Raw genomic sequence first — 25,960 nt, forward strand, 5'->3', positions numbered from 1 at the left:
CTAATATTTGGATGCTACAGCACCCATTTTGTGGCATAGAGGGGGAGACAGTGGAGACAGGGGATTCAGTATGGCTTTCCACACCCACTGGCCCTCACTGTTACCTAATCTTAGCTCATTCATTTGCAGGCTCCAATTTTCCTACCTACTGGATAGAAACTGAGGCTCACTCACAAGAATGTTGTCTTCACGTCCGGGATTTAGTTAGAAATTGCAACTTTTGGTCTTGACAGTGAGTATGGCCTCACTTGACATCTCTCTGCATCTCACCTCACAATTTTCCCAAATTCTTTAACATAGTCCACATTGTTCAGCACCTAGGAAGATTCTGCCCTCAGAATACAGCAACAATATTTATCTAATATGATTTAAAAATGGTTCCAAAAATTATTGATTAGAAAAAATTGCTTTTAATCAAATGAAAATACTTTGTTTCTCTTTTCCTTATGTCAGTATTAACATTTTTGTGTTATTCATTGCATCCAAATCCGGTCCAGAAGAGATTAATTGTATTTATCGTTGTTGAGATTTCACTAGTGGTTTATATGATTGGAAAATTCATAGGTTCTGGCATATCCAGATCAAGGGAACAAACCTCAGCCATGTCAGTACAAGGTACAACTGCATTCAGCACTCTGTGCTTGTGGGAAGGGTGAAAATCCACCAGGTATCACCCACTTGATTGCTATCACGTGATACTTGTTGAAATCTGAGTGTGAGGCTATGCATCAGGCAATCATGGCAGCAAGGTCACCTATGGATGGAAAGCCTGCCAGCAATTTCAGTTAAGGTTCACACATGACAAAGAAAAACAACCAAATTCTCTCCACCACCAATGCTCAGTACCAGCAGTTTGTATTATCTACAAGATGTACTGCAGAAATTCAATAAAGATTCTTAGACAGCTCTTTCCAAACCCACTTTCATCTAGAAGACAAGGTCGGCAGATATATGGGAACACCACTACCAGCAAGTTCCCCTCCAGGCCACTCACAATTCTGCCGTGGAAATATATTGCCATTCCTTCACAGTCACTGGGTCAAAATCTTGGAATTCCCTCCCTCAGGGCACTGTGGGTCAACCTACAGTACGTGGATTGCAGCAGTTCAAGAAGGCAGCTCACCACCACCTTCTCAAGGTCAACTAGGGATGGGCAACAAATGTTGGACCAGCCAGTGACACCCACATCCCATGCATGAATAAAAAAGTGTGGAGAGTGTTGGGTGCTATGTATAACTTCAAGTTTAACTTCTATGTTGTATATCGTTTCAGTTTCATCTGTGACCTTGATGCTTTTGGTGACGAGGAGTCTGGAAGCCTGTTTTGTTTACTTGCATTCAATGAGGCTTTACAATATCAAAGTGAAGAGCTGGGGTTTATAGCAAATTACAAAAGAATAGAGGAAAAATACCTGCACTGTAACAGGTGTCCATTGACATACAGAGGAACAGAACAATCCAGAAAGCCAGAGGCCAACTAACTCTTCAAGCCTGGTTCACCACCTGACAAGATCACACTGATGTTAATCAAAGCTTTAATTCCACTTTCCTGTCTGCCCTCCATAATGTTCCTTGTAGACCAAAAGTCTGTTTAATTCAGCCCAGAATACATTCAAGGACCAAGTCTTCAGTGCTCTCTGGGGTAGGAAATATCATACTCACTCAGTTATTCCTTCTAGTACTTTAAAATTTAAATTATCTTCATTTCTGTCAAAGTAGCCTTTATTGTCTATGAATACTAAATGCCGATGATCATCTTCTCTGTATATGATATGAACTAAACTGATGTTATCCTGATTGTCACAGTTCATTTTCCAGCCATTTCGAGCACAAGTATCTTCTTTTCTGGGTCTGAATCCACAGCAATTCCTGTCAAGGCGATTATAAACCTGAAAGAACAAAGTCTCTATAATGATACTGAAATTACAATGAATTAATTATTCAGATTCCAATATCATTTTACAAATACAGAACAAGGATTAGAATATTATAAGTCTATTCATAATTAGACCACACAGTAATCATTCTAAATAGATAAGTTGTCTTTGACTTTGAAATTGTACTTGAGAAGAAATTTGGTTGTCATTTGAGTACCTCAATACTGTGCATATCTAACAGTATTCATTCCATATCTGACAAATAAATTCTCTAAATAAATGCAACAAACACAGAAAATGATGGAGAAACTCGGCAAGTCTGTTGAATCTTTGGAGAATGGTAGGACTTTTCTTCATGAAACGCAAAACATTAACTCTGTTTCTCTCTACACAGATGCTGCCAGACCTGCTGAGTTTCTCCACCATTTTCTGTGTTTGTTTCAGATTCCCAGCATTTGCAGTATGTAGCTTTTATCTAATCTTTTCTTTATGCAAAGTCAAAGATTCTTAAACATGGCTTTGGTTTTGCGGGCTTACAAGCCACTGAGCAGCCTAAAAATAATGTATTTCTTCTCCATTGTTTCTGACAGTTAATATGCTGAATTCTGTTGTTTCTTTGTACTCTTCTTCCTCCAATTTACCTGCTTATTTGTCTACAGTTCCTATCAGTAAAGCACATTTGAAAGTAATTGGATTTCAGAGTTTGAAAGCTTATTTCAGATGCATTTTAAGATCTACATAGACTTTGGGTAGTTATTTTGCCATCCAAAGGATTAAGAAGTTGACCTAATTTTTCTTTAATTAATTTTGTAATACCAAATTTGAGATATTTTCAAAATATTCAAATTAAAATTTCTGCTGAAAACTGGAATATTTTCTCTTATAATCAGAATTATTTTGCAATTTACAAACATTCACTTGATGCCACATGCACTGACAGAGATTGGCACTCTGTCTTACTTTTGACATAGAAGGAAAAATTATAGGTATTTGATGTACACTCTTGAATAGATAATGTACATTGAAACGGGCTTTCTTGTTGATACCTTAGACCAGGTTCTTCAAGAAGTTGCAATCTCATGCAGATTGCTATTCATTCCTTTTTTTCAACAAAAGCAGGGGCATTTATGAGAGTGGATTCTGATCAGACGTCCCTTAGAAATGTGAAGGCATTACAGCAAGGCAAATCATGCCCCCTTTCCACAGCAGTCAGTTGCCATACTCTGAAATTAATAAGTCCTAGCAGCCAATTTGACATCTGTTGTCAAATGATAAATATATAAAGTAAGTGTGATGTTAGTAGTGCTAGGAGGGTAGGGTTCCAGATGCGTAAGGGGATAGGGTGCCAGGTTACGGGCGACACGTGGCTCAGTGGTTAGCACTGCTGCCTCACAGCGCCAGGGACCCAGGTTTGATTCCACCTTCGGGCAACTGTCTGTGTGGAGTTTGCACGTTTTCCCTGTGTCTGTGTGGGTTTCCTCCGGATGCTCCGGCTCCCCTCCACGGTCCAAAGATGTGCAGGCTAGGTGGATTGGCCAAGCTAAATTGCCCATAGTGTTTAGGGATGTGTCAATTAGGTGGGTTATGGGGGCATGCGTCTGGGTGGGATGCTCTGAAGGTCGGTGTGGATTTGTTGGGCCAAAGGGCCTGTTTCCACACTGTAGGGATTCTATGGTAAGCAGGGAGCTGGAGATAGCAAGCCAGATGGATTGGGTGCCAGCTGAATTGGGTGCTAGCTGGGTAGGATGCCAAGTGAGAAGGTGTTAGGGTGTCAAATGGGTAGGGGGCCAGGATGCTGGGAGGTGAGGTAAGTGATGCAATATTTAGGTAGGGATGAGGAGTTTATTTTTGGATCAGGTCTGGCAGTTGGGGTTTCAGGTCAGTGTCTGGTGGGATTGTCAGGTCAGGTCTGGCAAGGGCAAGTTGGTATTAATCGACTCCAGCGGAAAGATGGAGGCGTGATTGAGTCCAGTGGGGGTGAAAGAGGGCTCAGGTCCCAGGAAGAGTGGTGCCAGTTTAGTATCTGGGGGCTGTAAAGAGTCTGGGGGAGGTTTTGTTGTGGGTGTGTGAGGTAACTATGGGGTCTGTTTAATAGTTGGATAGGGGTTAGATTTTGCATTTAATAGTTTTATTTTTCCTGAGAAACTGATTCATTTAATTTCATCATTATTAAAGTCTCTGATTTAAATGGACACTTTGGAAGGGTCCAGGCATAGTGAACTTGCCAAGTGGAATCTTCAATTTCCCAGGCAATTCCCGTGAAGTGTGCTGTCACAAAGTCCTCATGCGTAGGATCATCTATGCTGGAATAATAATTCTCTGGCCAGCTGAAAATCCAGACCATAATAAATTCATGAGTGGAATCAGTGCCAAAACGTATACTTCTGGCTTTGGTGTCAAATGGAGCTCATGATCTCATTTTTACCTTGGCTTGAATTTCGATTTTAAGTAAATGTTTCCTCAATATGACTTCAAGTAAAAGAAGAAATTATTTTACCAATTTTTGGAAATCACGAATGATCAGAATGTTCTCTAAAAATAAATTTTAAAAACACTGGAAATACATTGGTAGGAGATTTGAAGATCTCTGTACTTGGTTAAAAGCTTTATATTTCTTGAGTTCTTTCGGTTCTGATGAAAATCAACAGCTTGAAATATTAACTCTACTTCTCCTTGCACTGAAGCTGCCAGACCTGATGAGGTGTGATGATTGTTAAGGTGATTGTCACCTGATGACTCCCATAGTCTCAAATCAGAAACTATCACACAGGCATCACCATCAGAGGCCCATCATAGAATAGAAGCCTTACAGTGTAGAAGTAGGCCATTTGGCCTATCAAATCAACATCGACCCTCCAAACAGGATCCCACTCAGACCCACTCCTTACCTCCTACCTTATCCCTGTAACCCTGCATTTCCCATGGCTAATCCATCTCCTGCACATCCCTGGACACTATGGACAATTTAGCGTGATCAATCCACCTAACCTGAACATCTTTGGACTGTGGGAGGAAACTGGAGCACCCAGAGGCAACCCACACAGACACGGGGAGAATGTCACAGACAGGTGCACGAGGGTGGAATTGAACCTTGGTCCCTGGTGCTGTGAGACAGCAGTACAGCCACCATAGTGCCCGTTATGCTAACAACTGACAAAAGGGGTAACTCATGAAGCAACAGTTTCCACACTCATTACTTAGAGCTTACATGTAAGAAAATATGCTCATTTCAATGGTATGGAGAGTGTACAGTTGTTGCAGAGCTTCCAGATTTCTAACAGGTCAAAACACTATTCATATGGTCTGGGACCTGTTCACATTGCAGTCAGGAAACAATGGTTCTTCCTTTATGTAACTGGCGTTGTAGGGCTACAAACTTGCAACAAAGTCACAGGACTTAAGTTATGAGGGTGACATATTCCCATGATCACTCACTTCACAAATAAAACACTAGCTGAATGCATTTTTCAGTAGCTTATGTTGAAGACTTAAACATTATAATGGTTTTCTGAGTTTGCTAGGCATCTATATGAACAAAAGTAATCTTTATTGTTTTGGACTCTTAGCCTTTTGATTTCAGCTGTTTTTATGTATTCTTCTTCCTATCATTCCCACTGTAATATTTCCTATCCAGGAACATTTTTTTCTAATGTTAATCATCCAGAACATGCATATGTAAGAAGCTGACTGGTATACCAGCACTACTGGCACTGCCACAAAATCTTGTTCCATTCGACGTTTACTTGAACCTTGGGGAATTAAATAATTTCTGCTCCAAAAAAAAACAGAAGGAAGTGCAAATCTGGTTACTTCATACATTTATACACAGAAAAGAACTGGGAAAGGAAATGACTAACTAACTGTTATCTAACCAAAAAATCATAAATATTTAACTCAAAAATGTGCACAAAGGAGTACCACCACTCTGCTTTACATTTAATTTGATTTCAGATTGAAATTGTCCCCTCAGAAAATTGTTTTGTAAAAGCATAGAGAAAAGGCTTAAAAGCAAATACAAAAAGACTGTTTAGATTCTTGGCCTTGAAAAGAAGGAATGCTGAGTCTTGAAAAATTGGAACTGCCGCTTAACTACAGCTTTTCCACAGACATTCCAGTCTAGGTATTTTTGAAATAGTTATGAATCCATTGTTCCTTAAGTACAACATGTCAAATAACTCATGATCCTCTGTTACAGGGAATTACTAGTTAACCCAGGAAGGGCCAAGGAGTAGCATATGGATGTGAGATAAATACGATGTGTTGCATTTTGGCAAGACAAACAAGGGCAGGACTTATACAGTTAATGGTAGGGCCTTGGAGACTGTTGTTAAACAGAGAGACTCAAGGGTTCAGATGCAGAGTTCCTTCAAAGTGGCACCACAGGTAGACAAGGTGGTGAAGAACGCATTTGGTACGCTTGTCTTCATTGGTCAGAGCACTGAGTGTAGGAGTTGGGATGTCATATTGCAGATGTACAGGACATTGTTAAGGCCACATTTGGACTACTGTGTACAATTCTACTCACCCTGTTGTAGGAAGGATATTATTAAATTGGAAAGGTGCAGAAAAAATTTACAAAGATGTTGCTAGGACTGGAGGGTTTGAGTTATAAGGAGAGGCGGGATTGGCTGGGACATTTTTCCCTGGAGCGTAGGAGGTTGAGGGGTGACCTTATAGAAGTTTATAAGATTGTAAAGGGGCATGGAAATGCTGAATTGTCTTTTCCCCAGGATGGTGGAGTTCAAAACTGGAGGGCATAATTTTAAGGTGAGAGGGGAAAGATTTAAAAGGGACCCTGAGGGGCAACTTTTTCACACAGAGGGTGGTTCGTATATGGAATGAACTGCCAAAGAAGTGATAAATGCAGGGCAGTTACAACATTTAAAAGACATTTGAACAGGTACATTAATAGGGAAGGTTTAGAGGGATATGGGCCAGAGCAGTGAAATAGGATTAGTTCAGTTTAGGAAACCTGGTCGGCATGGACAAGTTGGGCTGAGGGGTCTGTTTCCGTGCTGTATAACTCTATGACTTGAAGTGGTTTATTTAAAGAATTCACAGCACAGTTTTAATCATTTTTGTCCTATTTTCCATCCCTCTTTAATCGCTCTGTGCCATCTACCAACTGAGGGTCCAGAGGCTTCGATCTGTACTCACCACATTAATTTATGAACTTCTAAGTTTTTTGCTTGTGTTTTTATTCTTTTATGAGATGTGGCATCTCTGGGTAGGTCAGCATTTGTTGCCCATCCCAATTGCTCTCGAACTGAATGGCTTGCTTTTCAAGTTGAATTTCATGTTCAGTTAAGAGTTAATTGCATTGCTGGTGGGTCTGGAGTCACATACAGACCTGACCAGTTGAGGACAGCCGATTCCTTGCCCAAATGGACATAGGTGAAGCAAATGGGTTCTGGAATAATCGATCATAGTTGTCACAGTCACCATTATTGAGATTAGCTTTATATTTCAGGTTTATTAATTGAATTTAAATTCCAGCAGCTGCCACGGTGAGATTTGAACTCATGTCCCCAGAACAGAACAGCTTAGGACTTTGAAGTGAAACTTAACGTCCAGGTAATTCTCATAGGGTCTAAAACAATATCTATCGTATAAATGTTACCTATAACTAGTTGCTGCAATAAAACTCTTGTTCAATACAGGAGCCTACTTCTTGTTAGACCAGTAAGTGTCCCCAGAATATTAGCCTGCATTGTATGTGTAAATAATGCAAGTCTGCACCTCACCATGGGGAAGATTTGATGGCACCGGTTCTTCCTGTATAAGGATTTACAGAGTGTGCTTGGTCTCATGTGATAGAGAAAACAAGCTGACTGGTCTAACAACCTAGAATACACCTCCTCCCACCCACCTTCCTGCAAAAATGCCATCCCCTATTCCCAATTCCTTTGCCTCCGCCGCATCTGGTCCCAGGAGGAGGCATTCCACTCCCGTACATCTCAGATGTCCTCGTTTTTCCAAGGACCGCAACTTCCCCCCCTCAGTGGTCGAGAACTCCCTCGATCATGTCTCCCGCATTTCCCACAACTCACCCCTCACAACCCCTCCCCGCAATAACAACCAAAACAGAATCCCCCTCGTCCTCACGTACCACCCCAACAATCTCCGGATCCAACGCATCATCCTCCGACACTTGCGCCATCTGCAATCCAACCCCACCACCAAAGACGTTTTTCCCTCCCCACCCTTATCTGCCTTCCAGAGGGACCACTCTCTCCGTGACTCCCTTGTCTGCTCCACACTCCCCTCCAGCCCCACCTCACCTGGCACTTTTCCCTGCAACCGCAGGAAGTGCTACACCTGCCCCTACACCTCCCCCCTCACCTCCATCCCAGGCCCCAAGAAGACGTTCCACATCAAGCAGATGTTCACCTGCACATCTGCTAATGTGGTATACTGCATCCGCTGTTCCCGTTGTGGCCTCCTCTACATTGGGGAAACCAAGCGGAGGCTTAGGGACTGCTTTGCAGAACACCTACACTCAGTTTGCACTAAACAACTGCACCTCCCAGTCGCGAACCATTTCAACTCCCCCTCCCATTCCGCAGACGACATGTCCATTCTGGGCCTCCTGCAGTGCCACAACGATGCTACCCAAAGGTTGCAGGAACAGCAACTCATATTCCGCTTGGGAACCCTGCAGCCCAATGGTATCAATGTGGACTTCACAAGCTTCAAAATCTCCCCTCCCCCTACCGCATCCCAAAACCAGCCCAGCTCGTCCCCGCCTCCCTAACCTGTCTTTCCTCCCACCTATCCCCTCCTCCCACCTCAAGCCCCACCCCCATCTCCTACCTACTAACCTCATCCCGCCCCCTTGACCTGTCTGTCCTCCCTGGACTGACCTATCTCCACCCTACCTCCCCACCTACACTCACCTTTACTGGCTCCATCCCCGCCTCTTTGACCGGTCTGTCTCCTCTCCAACTATCTTCTCCTCTACCCATCTTCTATCCGCCTCCCCCTCCTTCCCTATTTATTTCAGAACCCCCTTCCCCTCCCCCATTTCTGAAGAAGGGTCTAGGCCCGAAACATCAGCCTTCCTGCTCCTCTGATGCTGCTTGGCCTGCTGTGTTCATCCAGCTCTATACCTTGTAATCTCAGATTCTCCAGCATCTGCAGTTCCTACTATCTCTGGTCTAACAAGAAGTAGGCTCCTGTATTGAACAAGAATTTTATTTTAGCAACTAGTTATAGGTAACAGTTATATGATAGATATTGTTATAGAGTTTATGAGAATTACCTGGATGTCAAGTTCTACATCAAGGTTCTAAGCTGTTCCGTTAACAGGTCCCTTCACAATCGATGATGCTTCAAACATCCTCAATGTTCACCCTTTCGGACCCTTACACCTTTGGCCTCCAGATTACTGGTCCAGTAACATTACATGTCTTGGGATGATTTTAACCTACCTGTTCCAGGCAGGTGAACAGTTAAAATCAGCCAGATAACTTACCTGCCCTGGAAAAATCTGTCATATTTTAACCTGTTCCACAAAGCCAAGTCAAGGACAAATGATTAAAGCTAGTTTGGGGCCCTTTAACATTAAGATATTCAGATGCAATTAGGACCAAACTGCAATTTTTACCAGAAGATGGAGCAGAAAGTGAAGTGGGCTTGCTGCCAAGCTAACGCGGTGAAGTTGGAGATCAAAGCCAGAAAAAGATCAAAAACAAATTATTTTTATATTCCTTATGAGGCCAGAGAAAGAGACGGTTCCCCTGAGCCACACAGGAACACGATTGAAATCTCAGAAAATCTCAAGCCTCTTCCTGCCAGGATCTACGATGCACCCCTACCCAATCACATGGACCCACACAGGGCATCCCAGTAACTGATATGGCTACTTAACTGGTGTGAGGAACTAGCCCTTGTCTATACAAATGTTACTGCTAACCAAAATGGGTAAGAAGTGAGGGGGGCAGTATTTAAATAAAGCTCGGAGTTAAAATGTCCCAGTCCACATCATTGTTGAAATGGACAAGTTTTGAACTGATGTGATAACTCACCTCTGAACACTGAGCTGTGATTAAAATTGAGATTTCAGTTTGAAAGATGAAAGACTAATATACTAGCTCATTGGGTCTCTAATTGTGTTGCTGAGCCAACTGTTAGGTGCTCAGATTTATCTGGTCTTTGATCCTAATAGTGAGGGAGTTCACTACTGTCAGGTAGAATTATACTATGTGAATTGGACAATATATAATGGCTAACCAAATCAGATCTGAACTCTACAGAATTAGAAATTAGGTACAGTATGTAATGGAGGACTGAATATACATATAGTCTATTTTATGTTATCACCTGATGTCCAGACTAACCCCACGGCTTTCTCAAATGGGAATGCATAAACAGGAACTCAACCTGTAGGAAACCTTGAGACTACCCTCTTTAAATATTTTTCATCAACCTGTTTGGACATGTTATGACTCAACTTTGTGGCAGGCAGGACTTGAACTCAGATCTTCTGGGACATAGGAGCAGTACCACTGCATCACGAGAGCTCTCAAGCCCAAACTCTTGCGTTGCTATTTTTGTTATAGCATTGTCTGCTAATGGTAAGGGTTACCATTCACATATCATTAAGATATATACCAAATCAGTGTGGAATGTAGGGATTTGAAAAAAGTTATGCTTGTTCAAGAAAAATAGTTGGCAGACCAGAGGTAGATGAAATTGTTGACAGTGAAGTGTGAAATGATACATTTTGATAGGAAGGAAGAAGAAAACAATATAAAGCAAGCAGCCCAATTCTCAAGTGGATGCAGGATCAGAGATCTGGGGATATATGCACATAAATCTACAAAGTTGGTAGGGACGGTTGAGAACACACAAGTAAGGCACAAGACTAGGCTACTCAGTCCTTTCAGCCTGCTCGACCATTCAATCAATTTCAATAAGATCCTGGCTGATCTGATTTTAACCTCAACTCTACATTCCTGCATATTACTGATTATCTTTTATTCCCTTGGCAATCAAGAATCTATCTACCTCTGCCTGAAAAGTATTCCAAGATTCTACACCTACTGCCTTTAGTGGAAGAGAATTCAAAAACTCTTGACTGTTAAATAGACACCCACTTATTTTTAACCATGACCCCTAGTTCTAGGTTCCCCCACAACAGGAAACATTGTTTCAACATCCATCCAGTCAAGCCCTCTCAGGATCTTATATTGTTCAATTAAGTCACCTCTGACTCTAAACTACAGAGGATACAGGCTTGACCTCTCTTGCCTTTCCTTATAAGGCAATCCACTCATTCTAAGTATTTGTTTAGTAAACCTTCTCTGAACTGCTTCCAGTGCTTTCACATCCTTCCATATGTATAGTGACCAATACCGTAAACAGCACTCCAGAAGCAGTCTCACCAATGCCCTGTATAACTGAAGCATAACCTCCTTACTCTTGCATTCAATTTCCCTCGCAAATAAACCAAAACCAGTTTTGAAGGAGGGTCATTGGGCTCGAAATGTTAACTCTTCTTTCTCTTCACAGATACTGCCAGAACTGTTCAGTTTCTGCAACAATTTCTGTTTTGGTTTATTCAGATCTCTAGCATCCATAGTTCTTTGTTTTATTTAGAGCATAACATTCTATTAGCTTTCCTGATTACTTGCTGTACCTGCATATTAACCTTCCGCGCTTAATTCACTAGGACACCCAGATTTCTCTGCATCTCAGAGCTCTGCAATCTCTCACTAGATTGATAATGTACTTCTGTTGTATTCCTTCTGCCAAAGTGGACAATTTTACACTTTCCCACATTGTACTCCATTTGCCAGATCTTTGCTCACCCACTAAAACTATCTATATTCCTTTGTAGGCTCCTTACATCCTCTTCACAACTCACTTTCCTATCTTTTTTGTGTCATCAACAAATTTAGTGAAGTAACCTTTGATCCCTTCATCTAAATTATTTATATGAATTCTAAAAAGAGTTGGTATATTACAGTATAATACATGTGATAATCGGCCAGCCTGAAAAAGATCCACTTATTCCTACTGGCTCCTTCCTGTTAACAAGCCAATCTTCTATCCATGCCAACATGTTACCCCCTACACCATGAGCTTTTATTTTTCACAATAACCTTTGATGTAGCACATTATTAAATATCTTCCGGAAATCTAAATACAATACATCCACCAGTTCCCCTTTATCTACAGAACAAGTTACTTCTTCAATGAACTCCAATAAAATATTTAAACATGATTTCCCCTTTGACTAAACCATGTTGGGTCTACCTGATTATCTCGACTATATCCAAGTGCCTTGTTATAATGTCTTTAATAATAGTTTCTAACATTTTCCCTATGACAGATGTTAAACCGACTGGCTTGCAATTTCCTGATTAATCGGCATTAATCCTGGGTCTCTGGTGAGTGCATTGCTTGCAGCTGCTATCTCTTCCAGTAATGCTGATGGCAATAGAGAACTGCCAGTTTCTGATTAGCCAGAAGAGGTTCAGGGCAATTTTCACAACCTATGATCCTGCATCCTGAGGAATACCTGATACTGGCCACTTAAATATTTAGTACCAGCAGGCCTTCACAATGGAGGCTCAATGGAGCACCAGCTAGTTCTCAAGCCGTGAGTGAGACTCTCTTTGAAAACAACATATTTTGTTACATTCAGTGGCCTAGTAAGTCAATCCACAGCCATTTATGCCAACAGGACCAAATTTTGTATCCACCTAGATTAATGGTTTCAAGTTTTTCCCTCTTCATTGTAAAGATCCAAAATATTCTTAGAAACATTGATCCCTATTCCTGATGATTGTGGCTTACAATGGCAAAACATTTGCCATTTTGTTCAGAGAAATTGGAGAAAAGATATATTTAACTAAGAATTAAGTCGCGTTGAGAGGGCACTTTCATTGACGCTGCTATAAATGTGCACACAGGAATAGCTTTCCACAGAGGTTCCCCGATCATCTGCTATAACTTTGGCAGAACCCCAGAGAAATGGTCAATGCCTGTTTCTCTAAGTTTTATTTGCTCTCCCATTGAAGTTATAATGAATTGTTGTTGAAGTTCATAGGACAACTCTTGCAGACTTTTATGATTTGTTACATTTAGTGCAGAAGGAAATTTTCACTCAATTGCATTGGTCCAAAAAACCTTACACAACTCCTAGAAAAGCATCATTACTGTTTAAAAATAACTTCTTTTCTTGCAGACCAATTGACGTTCCATCACAGTTACAGCACAAGACGGGAAGAACCCACTGCAAAATCTAAGGACTCAAGAAACTAACCTCTTCAATTGTCATTAATATTCTACATTTTGTACAGTAAAATATTTACAAGATACAGATTTAACAAAGTATCAATTTATATGTATAAGAAATAGATGCCTCAGAGGAAGTATCACCAACAGATACGAACTTCTTAAAATTATTTTTTGTCTATTTTGGAAGAGGCATGCATGAAATTAGAAATATGTCAACAATTAGAAACAATGTCAAATTGTTCCTTACCTGCAGCAAAAAATCAAAAAGAGCTAGTTTGCACCATTCATAGTGATGAATATCAGTACAATTCCAGTCTGGCTTAGGTACTTTGCCATGAACCCAACACTTCCATTTTAGTGATTGTTGATAAGACGTCCAATTCAATTTGACTGTCGACTGGGTATCATTACTGGTGATTGACAAGGAATCATCCCAAAGAATAACAGGACGAGGTAGACCATCTTTGAAAGAGGAAAAAGATTTTAGGTTTGTTTGATCTAGTTTACCAAATATGCATCATAAATCACAGATAAAATATTATATCATCTCTGATATGGAAATAATCCAAGGCCTATTTGATAGGAATATGTGTGTGAAAGTTCCATGAAGAAAGATCCTCATTTGTAGAGCACCTTTGAGACTCAAGATCCCAAAGTACTTCATGACCACTTAATTATCTCTTTATTTAAGGGTATTTTTGTTATTCTGTTGTTTTTACTGCAATATTCAAAGCAACACTCTCAATACCCTACTGAATCATAGAATCCCTTCAGTGTGGAAGCTGGTCATTCAGCCCATCCAGTCCACACCGATCCTCCAAAGGGATCCCACCCGCCTACCTTATTCCTGTAACCCTACATTTCCCAAAGCTAATCCACTTAGCCTGCACATCTTTGGATTGTAGGAGGAAACTCACAAAGACACAGGAAAAATGTGCAAACTCCATACAGACAGTCACCCAAGGCTGGAAATAAAACCAGGTCCCTGGCACTGTGATGTAGTGGTGCTAACCACTGAGCCACCGTGCCACCAAAGTATCAGCCTAGATTATATGCTCAAGTTCTGCAACTAGATTTGGGGCCTGATATTTCCCAGGAGATGTGCAATGTGTAGGGGAGTAAAGGAGCAGGATACCATAGCCTTGGACACTTGTGGAAATCCTCAGAAATTGGGAGGAAGGAAGCAACAGATCAAACTATCATGAGACAGAAGGACACAATCAACTGAGGAGGTCTCAGAATGTTCCTGCTCCTCCTAACTCATAAAGGGAGCCAGAATAAAAACTTGCCTTCTTAAATTGGCATCTCCCACCTCATTTCAACTTTGGGGTTTCCCAACCCTTGGAATCCCCATCAATAATTGTTAAACTTAAATTCAAAACCCGATTCACATGCTGGGAGTCTGATTTACATGTGTTTATGAAGTGCTGCTGAGCAAGCAGGGCACTGCTATAAATAGTACAGGTAGGTGTGGTAGGGGCTACATTCCCAACTTTTACATTTCTAACCTGACCCTCTCCTGCCTCTTTTGGGGAGCGATGAATGTCAAAACCTTGAACTCATCGCTTCCTGCCTCAAAGGTGAAAGAGTTGTTAAATGACTGGGAATGGTAGTCAGAAGCATGCTACATCAGAGAAATTATACAGTTGAGTGCTATGCTACAATAGCACTGATTAAAACTTTCTCAGGACAACGTCAATACATTTGTAGTTCCAATAACATTACAGATGGAAATCTATTCTGCATGAGAATATCCATGAAGAAAAAGAACCTTTCAAAAACTATATAATAATAAAAAAAAAGTAAAATTGCAGGTTGAGAATGCACAGTCAGAGACTGAATGAGTGATCAGCAAGCAACGCAAGAGAACTGGGCAGGCAGTGCAGAAATCCCCCAAGTCGGTCTTGCTAATTGATTTTCCACTTTGAATGCTGGTGGAGGCAATATTTTTCCAGGGAATGCAGCAGAGCCAAGTCTATGGCATCATAGTTGACTCAGCTGTACAGGGGGATGGAGATGAAGAGGAAAATGATCAATTCTAAAATGGTTGCAAAACCAAAGGGACCTGGTATGTATGTGAACAAGTCAATGAATGTGGCAGGAGAGATCCAGATATGGGTTGATAAAGCAAATAGCAACTTGGCACAGAAACAAGGAAGTCATGTTAAAGCTGAATAAAACTCTAGTTCGGCCTCATTGCATTCAGTTCTCTGCACCGCATTTCAGCAAGGGTACCAAAATAATTCACAAGATTCCAGGCATGAGGAATTTCAGTTCCATAAATAGTTTGGGGAAGTTGTGACTGTGCTCCTTGAAGCGAAGAACAAGAGGAGATTTGCAAAAGATATTCAAAAACATTAAAGGGCTCAACAGAGCACAAAGGGAGAAACTGTTCCCATTGGTGAAAGGGTCAAGACCAGAGGACATAGATTAAAAGGTAATTGGCAAAAGATGCATAAAAGATGCAAACTCTTTTATGCAGGGAACAGTTAGAATAGTTGGAATGCACTGCTGAGGGTGTGGTGGAGGCAGGGTCAATTGAGGCTTTCTAAAGCGATTATTATTCAAAAAGGAAAGATTTGCAGGATTTTGGTGAAAGGCAGCAAAGTGGCACTAGATGAATTGCTCTTTCAAAGGACCAGCACAGCTATAGCAGACCAAAAGCCCTGTCCTGTAACTATGCCCGAAACGTCAGCCTTCCTGCTCCTATGATGCTGCTTGGCCTGCTGTGTTCATCCAGCTCTACACCGTGTTATCTCAGATTCTCCAGCATCTGCAGTTCCTACTATCTCTGATATAATTCATTCTACTTGCTTTAACAGATATGTGTTATTTCTAAACTCTTAACTTAAAACACAGTAAGGATGGAAGGGCATATGCAGCTGTAGCTTGTGGGAGCTTGGTGATACTGATGATCCACAGTAACTACCATCTGTGGTAAGAACTTGTAGCTTAAGGTACTTTGGCTCAGAGTTGATGAGCTGAAACCCAAACTTTGCATTCAGGAAGGGGAATGTTAACTAAACATTTTGCTTCAAAAGGCAGTCACAGCTCTTCAAGTAGCTATTTCAGATTTGGTTTGTTGTCTAGAACAGAAGAGTGTGACAGTAAATGAGGTAGGTATGGGGCATCAGAAGATAGCATAGTCCTCATAGTGTTGGCACCAATTTGTTGTCATTTGGGCCTTAAGTAGCAAATAACATTAACATTGCCAGTAAGTGACCATCTCCAACAAGACAGAATCTAATCATTACCCCTTGGAGTTCAATGACTGCGATCCAAGACACTGTCCCTGGGTCAAAATCCTGAAGCTCCCTTCCTAACAATACTGTGTGAGTGCATGTATATCACATAGGCAAAGGCAGTTCATGGAAATGGCTCACCACAACCTTCTGAAGGGCAACTGGAGACAAGCAATAAATGCTGGCCCAGTCTGCATTGCCCACATCCTATGAACAAGTAAAACAAACATGTGATATATATCAAACGTCCAGACAACTACTCTCCCAAGGAGTTCTACTTGTGGTTGTAACATGTACTTTTATAAGCACAATATAATCCAGAGCTATGGGTAGTAATGGTAGATAGAATCCTAGAGTTATACAGCACAGAAACAGAGCCTTCGGTCCAACTCATCCATGCCAACCAGATATCCTAAATTAATCTAGTCCCATTTGCCAGCATTTGGCACATATCCCTCTAAACCCAAACTGTTCATGTACCCATCCAGATGCCTTTGAAATGTCATAATTGTACCTGCCTCCGCCACGTCCACTGGCAGCTCATTCCATACATGCACCACGCTATGCATGAAAAAGGTGCCCCTCAGGTCCCTTTTAAATATTTCCACTTTCACCTTAAAATTTATGCCCTCTAGTTTTGGTCTCTTCTATCCTGCGGAAAAGACTTTGACTATTCACCCTAACCATGCGCCTCATGATTTTACAAACTTCTATTAAGGTCGCCTCTGACGCTCTAGGGAAAAGAGACCCAGCCTATTCAACCTCTCCCTATAGCTCAAAACCTCCAGTCCTGGCAAGATCCTTGTAAATCTTTTCTGAACCATTTGAAGTTTAACAACATCTTTCCTATAGCAGGGGGACCAGAATTGAACACATCAATCTAAAAGTGACCTCACCATTGTCCTGTACAGTCCCAACATGACATACAAACTCCTATACTCAATGCACTGACCAATGAAGGCAAGCATGCTAAACACCTTCTTCACCACCCTGTATACCTGTGACTCCTCTTTCGAGGAACTAACCACCTGCACGTATAGGTCGCTTTGTTGAGCAACACTCCCCAGGGCCCGATCATTGACTGTATAAATCCTGCCCTGATTTGCCTGACCAAAATGCAACACCTCTAAATTAAATGCCATCTGGCATTCCTCAGCCCACTGGTCCACCCGATCAACATCCTGTTGTACTCTGAGATAATTTTCTTCTCTGTCCACTATACCACAAATTTTGATGTCATCTGCAACTTACTAAACATTCCTCCTATATTCACATCCAAATCATTTATATAAATAACAAACAGCAGTGGACCCAGCGCTGATGCTCCAATTATTTTTTCCATAGGACGGATCTGAACATGTATCTCACCTGCTCTTATTGTCTGCCACTAGTATTTGTTTGAAAGACTTGCAGATTGATAGTCAACCTATTTGGAATGTACCTTTCTTGACCTCAGGTATTGGAGTGGGACTTGAAAATGTTCTAGCCTAGAAACAAGGTTGTTGTGTTCTATGCTACAAGACTTTTTTCAGCATTAGATATAAATAATTATTTTTATATTCTAGACTTATTCCTATTTTTGGCATGCTTACCCGAAGATCTCAATATTGTGGTGAGGTGAAACTTTGGCACAACATATAACCATAAAATGACAAAAGCACAAATCAAGCCAATTAAAAAGGCATAACTGATTTAAATAACCTAAAGTATGTTCTGCACAATTTTTTTTGTGTTAAGTATGTGCTTAACCAGAGAACATTCAAATTAACTATTACAAGTTATACAATTAGTGCTGATTTATTTTTATCATTATCATATTCTGAAGACTTTTTCATTGGAAGGATTCCAGGCATCCAAATGGTTCTCTCTCTCTAAAAGATGTTATATTTTATCCTGTCACTGATTTTATAGGATACTTTGCTTCTAAGATTTTACTTAATGGATTAATGCTGACCATAAATCTGACTGTCAGGGCGAATTTCTGTGGGGCCTCTTGAACTCCCACTTATAACTACAATGGATGATTAGTGAAATGGCATTAACAGTCATTCAGAATTCTTCTCCAAGATGACAGCCAAGGTTATGTTAGATCAGGAGATTACATGTGTATTATGCTTAATAATGAACTGAAAAGATGAAAATGACTGAAGATTTACATTTTTATATAAGATAATTGGATTGATTGGAATTTGCCTAAATACTTTACTGCTGAAATTATTCGTTTAAATAGATCTGGTTTGATTTATTATTGTCACATACACCTAGATACAGTGAAAACTTTTGTCTTCCATGCTGTACAGGCAGATCATACTATTCAAAGTGCATAGGACAATAGAACAGAGCAAAGAATACAATGTTACGGCTGCAGAGAATTGTATAGAGAGCGAAATCAACATTATATTTAAAATTTGAGTGGTTTATTCTGAAGTCTAATACCAATGGGGAAGAATTTTTATTGGTTATTTTAAGCTGCACAAAATAGATTAAGCATTTTATGGGATTATCCTGATTCATACTATTAGCATCTCCCCATTCTTCCTTGTCTATGCACTATTTAGGACTCTAATTATCAGTGGTAAAGGATACAGCAAAGACACTGTTCTTAATTAACAAGATCGTTTACGTCATAATAGCAATAAGCACAACTGCTATAAGTCAAGCATGATTACTCAAACTCTGAAACTTTTTTCAATAGGCAGTGAATTAACAGTTAATAGTTGGCCCTGGACTATGCAATTTAAGACATTCACTGACAGCTCCAAAAGGGTGCGGCCTGCCGAAGGGAGATCTGGTGAAACTGTTGACAGGGAAACAATGATTTGAAAAGTCTAACTGTAAAAAAAAACCATTCTACTTCCCCTCTAACCGGAATGTTCTGCCCTACGCATGTCTTTAATTAATATTGCTGCATATGAACTCTCAGGATATATTGTCATGGAAATGTCAAGATCCACAATAGAACAGTTTCACAAACTAACTTTGATGAATATTTTATATCATTTATTTACAGGGATAGGAACTCATTTAATATAAAGAGATATTGCACTGCATCGAACTGTATTAATCAATTATCTGATACAAGATAAGCAACTTCATAGATGGATTAGATAAAAACTGAGATGCAAGAAAATGATGGTGCACACTGTCACCAAGCCATGCATAATACGTACAAACCCAATATGCAAACTAGGGGTTAAAATACAGCAGTTTAAAAATTGGGGTCTGTAATGCTGTGATCGAACAGATTGGAATGTTAATTTTTCTCTCAGACCAATATTTGACAAGTTTAACAGACGATTTTGAACCAATCTCAGCTGAACAATGATCACAATTTATACTCTTAATCGAAAATGAGCATTCTCAAATGCTTTCAAAATATATTTTTTAAACCAGTTGATTTACTAAACAAGAATTTTGCCAACAGTCCCAAAAAAAATTAGAAAGGTACATTATACTGATGAAATTCTCAGTGCAGTTGTGCAACAGGTAGCGTCCAGAGTACAATAATATTTGGCACTGGCTTAAAGAAAATCCACAAAGAGAAAAACAAGTCTGGGAAAATGTCACAAGTTTGCAAAACAACATGCCTATCATCCACATAAGGCAGCAATTGGTTAAAAAATGAATAATTTACACCAAGAGGTAGGCCAAAGAAAAGCTAACTTTCAATGAGAAATCCAAAATAACAGTTCTCAAGAAATGGGTAATTACATAGAGAAAGAAAGCATAAAGGGCATCACTCTAGGGTAAGCGCATGGGAAGAAACAGCACATGGTCTAGATACGAACAGAAGAAATAGTAGCAGAAGCAGATCATTCAGCCCTTGAGCCATCTCCACCATTCATTAACAACATGGGTGATCTGATCCTAGACTCAACTATACTTTACTGCTTGCAACCCCCCTCCCCCCAAATCCTCACCTTCCTTTTGGATGAAAAATGTATCTAACACATCATTGAATATATTCATAGCCTCCACTGCTCTGTGTAGTCATGAATTGCAAAGATTAATGTGAAACAAAAAATTCCTCCTCGTTCTGGTCTTAAGTGGAAAGATCCTTAATCTGAAACTGTGCCCCTAAGTTCTAGATTTCCCTGTGATAGGAAATATCCTCTCAGCATCTCCCCTGATAAATGCCCATAGAATCTTATAGGTTTCCATCAGATCATCTCTAATTCTTCTCAATTTAAATGCTTTTGGACCCAAACTGATCAATCTTCCCTCAGAAGACAACCCCTTATTTCCAGGAATCAACCAATCCTTCCCTGACCTGTCTCCAACATAAGTACATACCTCCTTTAAATAGACCCAAGACCATATTAAGTCATCTTGATGTAATCTGACCAAAGTACTGTACTTTAGAGGAAGATCCCCAACTCCATGAGCCCTTATCTTCTTTATTAGCCATTTGTCTATCATCTTATTGAATGCATTTTGAAAATCTAAGTATACTGCAACTATTGGTTTCCACTTACCTATCCTACCAGTAACATCCAAACAAAGTTCTTAGAAATTTGTAATATTTAATTTCCCTTTTGTGAAACCTTGTTGAGTTTGTACATGATTTTCTAAGTACATTGTTAAGACTTCCTAGATAATAGATTCCAGCAATTTCATGATGAATGATGTCGGGCTAACTGGCCTGTTAGTTCCCTGTTTACTCTCCCCTTCCGTTCTGGAATATCAGAGTTACATTCGCTAACTACCAATTTGCTAAGACCATCTGGAACCTAGGACTTTTTGTAGAAAATCATAATCAATACTTCTACTCCCATCTGTAGCTACCTATATTAGAATCCCCAGCTTAGAAACCATCAGGTCCTGAGGATTTGTTGAATTTTAGACCTTTAAGTTTCTCCAATACTTTTGCTCTGCTTCATACTCATTACCTTAGCTTCCTCACTTTCTGGAGCCCCTTGGCTATCCTTTATTTCTGGCAATGTAACTTGCTTCTTCCACTGCACAGACAGACACAGTATTTGTTAAATGATGATGAAGGGTCCCGATCCGAAACATCACCTTCCTGCTCTTCTGATACTGCCTGACCTGCTGTGGTCTTCCAGCTCTGTACTGTGTTGAATTTGTTAAATGTCTACTGTTCTCTCACTCTTCATGATAATTTCTCCTCTATCTGATTCTAAGGGAGCACATTTACTTTAGCTACTTTACATTTTTTATTTTTTTGTAAAAGACTTAAATTTTATTATTCTACAACTATTATTTACATCAAAATTATTCACTGGTGCACTATTATTGTTAAACTGTCTGTCTCTTCCTCTGCCACACTGCTATTGTTTTCCTAAATCATTACGTTTTCTGCCTTGACTTTTCAGCTTCAATTTCTAAATTTCTCTTTCTCTGAATCGTCTCCTTGTTACCTTAGTTTAAAGCCCTGTCCAGACCCTAATAAGATTTCCCAGATCAGTGATCCAGTGATTAATTGGAGTCCATTCCATTGCAACAACTCCCTTTTATCCCAGCACTGCTGCTAATACCCCACAAATTAAAAGCCCTTCTTTCAAATCACTTTTTAAAACTTGCATTGAATTCCATGTTCTGCTTAACCAGGTGTTAATTGACCCAGGGCTCGGGTAACAATGCAGAGATTATTACCTTTGAGGTTAATTTGGATACACCTTCTTGAACTCTCTCAGCAGAATATCAACTTTCCACATATGCCATTGCTTCCTTCATGGACCATGACAATGGAATCATCCCCCTCCTACTCCACATTTGTCTCATGGCACTAGGCTGACATCTATGTCCCTGACTATTCTGTTTACCACTTCTCACTACCTGACTTGAATGGCATGGTGCTATGGTTAACTTATTCATAAAGCCTTCAAATTTTGTTCTCATCCATCCAGGCAGTAAATACCTTGTATCCATTGGTCAATGATGAAGACTGGGACTCCACCATTGCTACATATTCGATCTATGCAAATTCCGAACTTACAATCATTTCCTCCTGTCCCTAACCATTCACCAGCTCCAAACTAATATTTAACTTAAGGAATGTGACTGTCTCCTGCAGCAAAGTGTCCAGGTAACTCGTGCCCTTCCTGATGCCCTGTAAAGTCTGCACTGCACTACCACTTAAATTCATATACCACATCACTTATACTATAGAATGTAGGTACAACTTTGCCACTGCATATCACAAGCTCAGCTTCACTAGTCAATATGTGCTTTTGGATTCCTACAGTTCCCCCTCTTATAAAATTGGCTGTATTGCCAAGGCATACAAAGCTATTGGCCAAGTGCTGGAAATGGAATTTGAATACTTAAGTGCTTGTTTGACTGGTGCAGACTTAATGGAGTGAAGGGCCTTTTTCCGAGCTGCAGACCTTCATGATTCTGTTGGCAATCTCATCAATAGGTCCTGACCATGCAAGCTTACATCAAAATAAAACACATTAAAGCTGACAGGATAATGGCTACCCCAACTTGGACATTGCTCACTGTGAATATTCTAGAATGAACCCAAGACCGCTACTTTCAAGCCTAAGAAGTCCCTAGTGTACCTTAAATTGCCCTGTACATGTAAAGTATCTCAAAGGTTTGAGGAGTAGATGAAAGTATCATTATTCACTGTTACTATGCACTAGCAACAGGAGTGATATGTTCCACAAAGTGGATGCTATCATCAAGCCAAAATATGTCTGCCTACTACATAAATGAGTATTGTGGTTTGTGAATTTCAATGTTACATACCTGGCAATGCCAGGTACATAACTCATATTGTAAAGACTGGCAGATCACACCAAACAGCACGTGCCTTCAATTGCTTGTAAAACATAAGAGTATTGACCAACTTCAACCAGCTTGTGCTGCAACACTCAGAATAGATTGGCTTAGATGTGATTTTGTGATTGAACAACACTTGCTGAACACTCCTGTGATAGAAATTACACTAACAACCAATTTAAGATTATAAATTGGGCCCACAATATGTGCTGTAGGTTGACCCACAATGCCCTTAGGCAGGGAATTCCAGGATTTTGGCCTAGTGACAGTGAAGGGACGGTGATATATTTCCAACTCAGGATGGTGAGTGACTTAGAGGGGAACTTGTAGGTGGTGAAGTTCCCAGGAATCTGTTGTCCTGGACCTTCTAGATGGCAGTTGTCATGGATTTGGAAGTTGTTGTCTAAGGATCTTGGTGCAGTTCTGTAGTGTTTCTTTTAGACACTACTTCATCTAATTGCTTGCATTCATTTCTTTGAAACCATCTACTGGGAAATTATGGATATCTTGTTTTTTGGGTGTATATCAGTGTGTCTGTGCTTTAGGTTTTTTAAAGGGATAAACATTTATATTTCATATTAGAAATTGTGTGTTAACTAACTTTGCATCTTTGTTGAGTAAGTTTTGTTTTACAATAAAATAATAAATTTGCATTAATTAAAGAAACATTCTTGACAAATTTCTTTAGTTTAAGTCTAATATAAAGAAAGCATACAATTGGAATTAGGTAAAACAGTTACTTACTGTTCTGACCTGTGAAGTAGAGAGACAGAGAGACCGAGACAGAGAGTGCATTCATCCCCTGCCTGCTACAAGAGCACAACCAAAAATATGAAAAGAGGCAGAACAAGACATGGAAAAGGAAGACAGAGAATAGGCAGGGATGGGGCAATCTGGAAAGCCCCTTCCTGCCCAGGCTTTGTGTGAATTACTCAGGACAGTGCAATCCCAACTCCCCATTTACCAGCATGTCTACACTTTTTACGTTCTCTGTCACTGTCAGAAGTCACACAACACCAGGTTATTGTCCAACAGGTTTATCTGAAATCACAAACATTCAAAGCGCTACTCCTTCGTCAGGTGAAGAGAAGTCACTTCAGCAGCAGTGCTCTGAAAGCTTGTGATTTCAAATAAACCTGTTGGACTATAACCTGGTGTCGTGTGACTGGTGATTTTGTCCACCCCAGAACAATACCAGCACCTCCACATCATTCTGTGTCTCAGACATCATATTGTTCCTCTTGTCCTCAATCCAAATAAAAGCCACTACAAAATAAACATTCCATCCAAATTTATAAATTGAACCGTTTCATATTGCTTATAACCTTAAAATAATAAGCTTGGTGTTATCCCTCAGGGGAATTCTTCCCAAACATTATCATCTCATTTTCAGGCTTCTCAGTGAGAACTTCAAGCTGAGATTGGTGATTGGAAAAGGACCTGTGAGAACATGGACCTGTTGGAGCAGAACCAAAGTTGCCATAACTCAGGCAGAGGCCCACAGTAGCCATATCTGCCCTGGAACTCACCACACCAAAATTTCAGCTTGTGACTCCAACACCCACTTAGGGAAACCCTGCCTTTTTCATGCTGCTGCATGGTGCTATACTTTTGGGTGATGCAGTTGCCACAGTGGAATAGCTACCAGTGTATGCAAGTTGTGAATGTGAAATTTGCAAAAATGCTAAGCACACAAGGGTGCAGTTAAAAGCATATATTTAACATATGAATCTGATTTAGAGTTGGTTGGTAGGTTTATAAATGGTCTTATTAAATTATAAAATCATGAAGGGTTTGGATAAGGTGAATGGTAGGTGTTCTTCCCTAGGGTGGGGGATTTCAAGACCAGAGGGCATATTTTTAAGGTTAGAGGAAAAATATTTAAAAAAGACATGGGGGCAATCTTTTTACACAGAGAGTGGTTCCTGTGTGGAATGAACTTCCAGAAGAAGTGGTGGATGCAGGTACAGTTACAACATTTAAAAGACATTTGAATAAGTATATGAATAAGAAATGTTAAGAGGGATATGGGCCAAGCACAAGCAGAAAGGACAAGTTCAGTTTGGGATAATGGTTGGCATGGACTGGTTGGACTGAAGGGTCTGTATGATTCTATGACTCCAGATGAGTGCTCGGGATGTGTGATTTGTGAAATCCCGTGCTACTGAAGCCAGATCATTGCTATCAAAGCTATCTGCTTCTATTGCCATTCCACTATGTAACTGCAAGGACCTCCTAAACAACTGCGAACACAGGACTTCTCCTCCTTTCCACCACCCCCAGCAACACCACCAAAGCAGCACAAAAAAAAATTCAGCATTTGCAGCACATGTTCCCCTGCTCTGTCTGCAATTAGAAGAGCTCTGGGCTGAATGAAATCACAATAATAAAAAGAAAGACTATATTGTCTTCAATCAAAGTCTGGAGTTTGCCCCCAAACCCAGTTTTACTCTCAATTCCCAATCCAGTGTCCACTCACTGTCAACCCATGTCTTAATCTCAAATCCACTGCACATTCTGCACTGATACAAACTGATATTTAAATTATCAAATGTAAGATGTTTAATGTGCCTGTCTTTGAACTTCACTCACATGATTTAGATTGCAGAAAAATTGCACTTACTGATCTAAAACCAGTTAATCCTCAACTCACAAAGTTTGCGCAGCCTGAACAGATTCTGCTTCTCAGATTTCTTGAATAGCTCAAGGATCAGTATACCTCAGGGTAGGATCATAATCTGAACAATAGTTTAATGATAAGGGCATGTTCTTACATACACCATATGAATAGAAAGCACTGAAAGTAAAAACTTATAGCAAGTTTTCTTAAATGCATGGGCCACAGGAA

General features: G+C 40.2%; 1 protein-coding gene and 1 long non-coding RNA gene across 3 annotated transcripts in view; one reads left to right on the top strand and one right to left on the bottom strand.

Annotated features, from left to right (window-relative positions):
• The window catches only part of LOC125484627, an 89,234-nt gene that overhangs the window by 49,935 nt on the left and 13,339 nt on the right, over positions 1-25,960 (top strand). The gene's annotated exons all lie outside the window — the stretch shown is intronic.
• Positions 1-25,960, bottom strand: part of gask1b (golgi associated kinase 1B) — a 33,555-nt gene that overhangs the window by 3,328 nt on the left and 4,267 nt on the right. Inside the window, exons 2-3 of one of the 2 annotated variants that reach the window (XR_007263450.1) lie at positions 13,371-13,585; positions 1,412-1,888 (exon numbers count right to left, since the gene is read on the bottom strand). Coding sequence is in view for 1 of the 2 variants with exons in the window: in XM_020516274.2 (XP_020371863.2) it covers positions 1,662-1,888; positions 13,371-13,585 (442 nt within the window). In the remaining variant the exon portion in view is untranslated. The remainder of the gene's footprint in view (positions 1-1,411; positions 1,889-13,370; positions 13,586-25,960) is intronic. The other variant, XM_020516274.2, reaches the window with a different exon arrangement.

Source organism: Rhincodon typus, chromosome 1 (genome assembly GCF_021869965.1).
Source record: "Rhincodon typus isolate 14 chromosome 1, sRhiTyp1.1, whole genome shotgun sequence".
Taxonomy (NCBI): Eukaryota; Metazoa; Chordata; class Chondrichthyes; order Orectolobiformes; family Rhincodontidae; genus Rhincodon; species Rhincodon typus.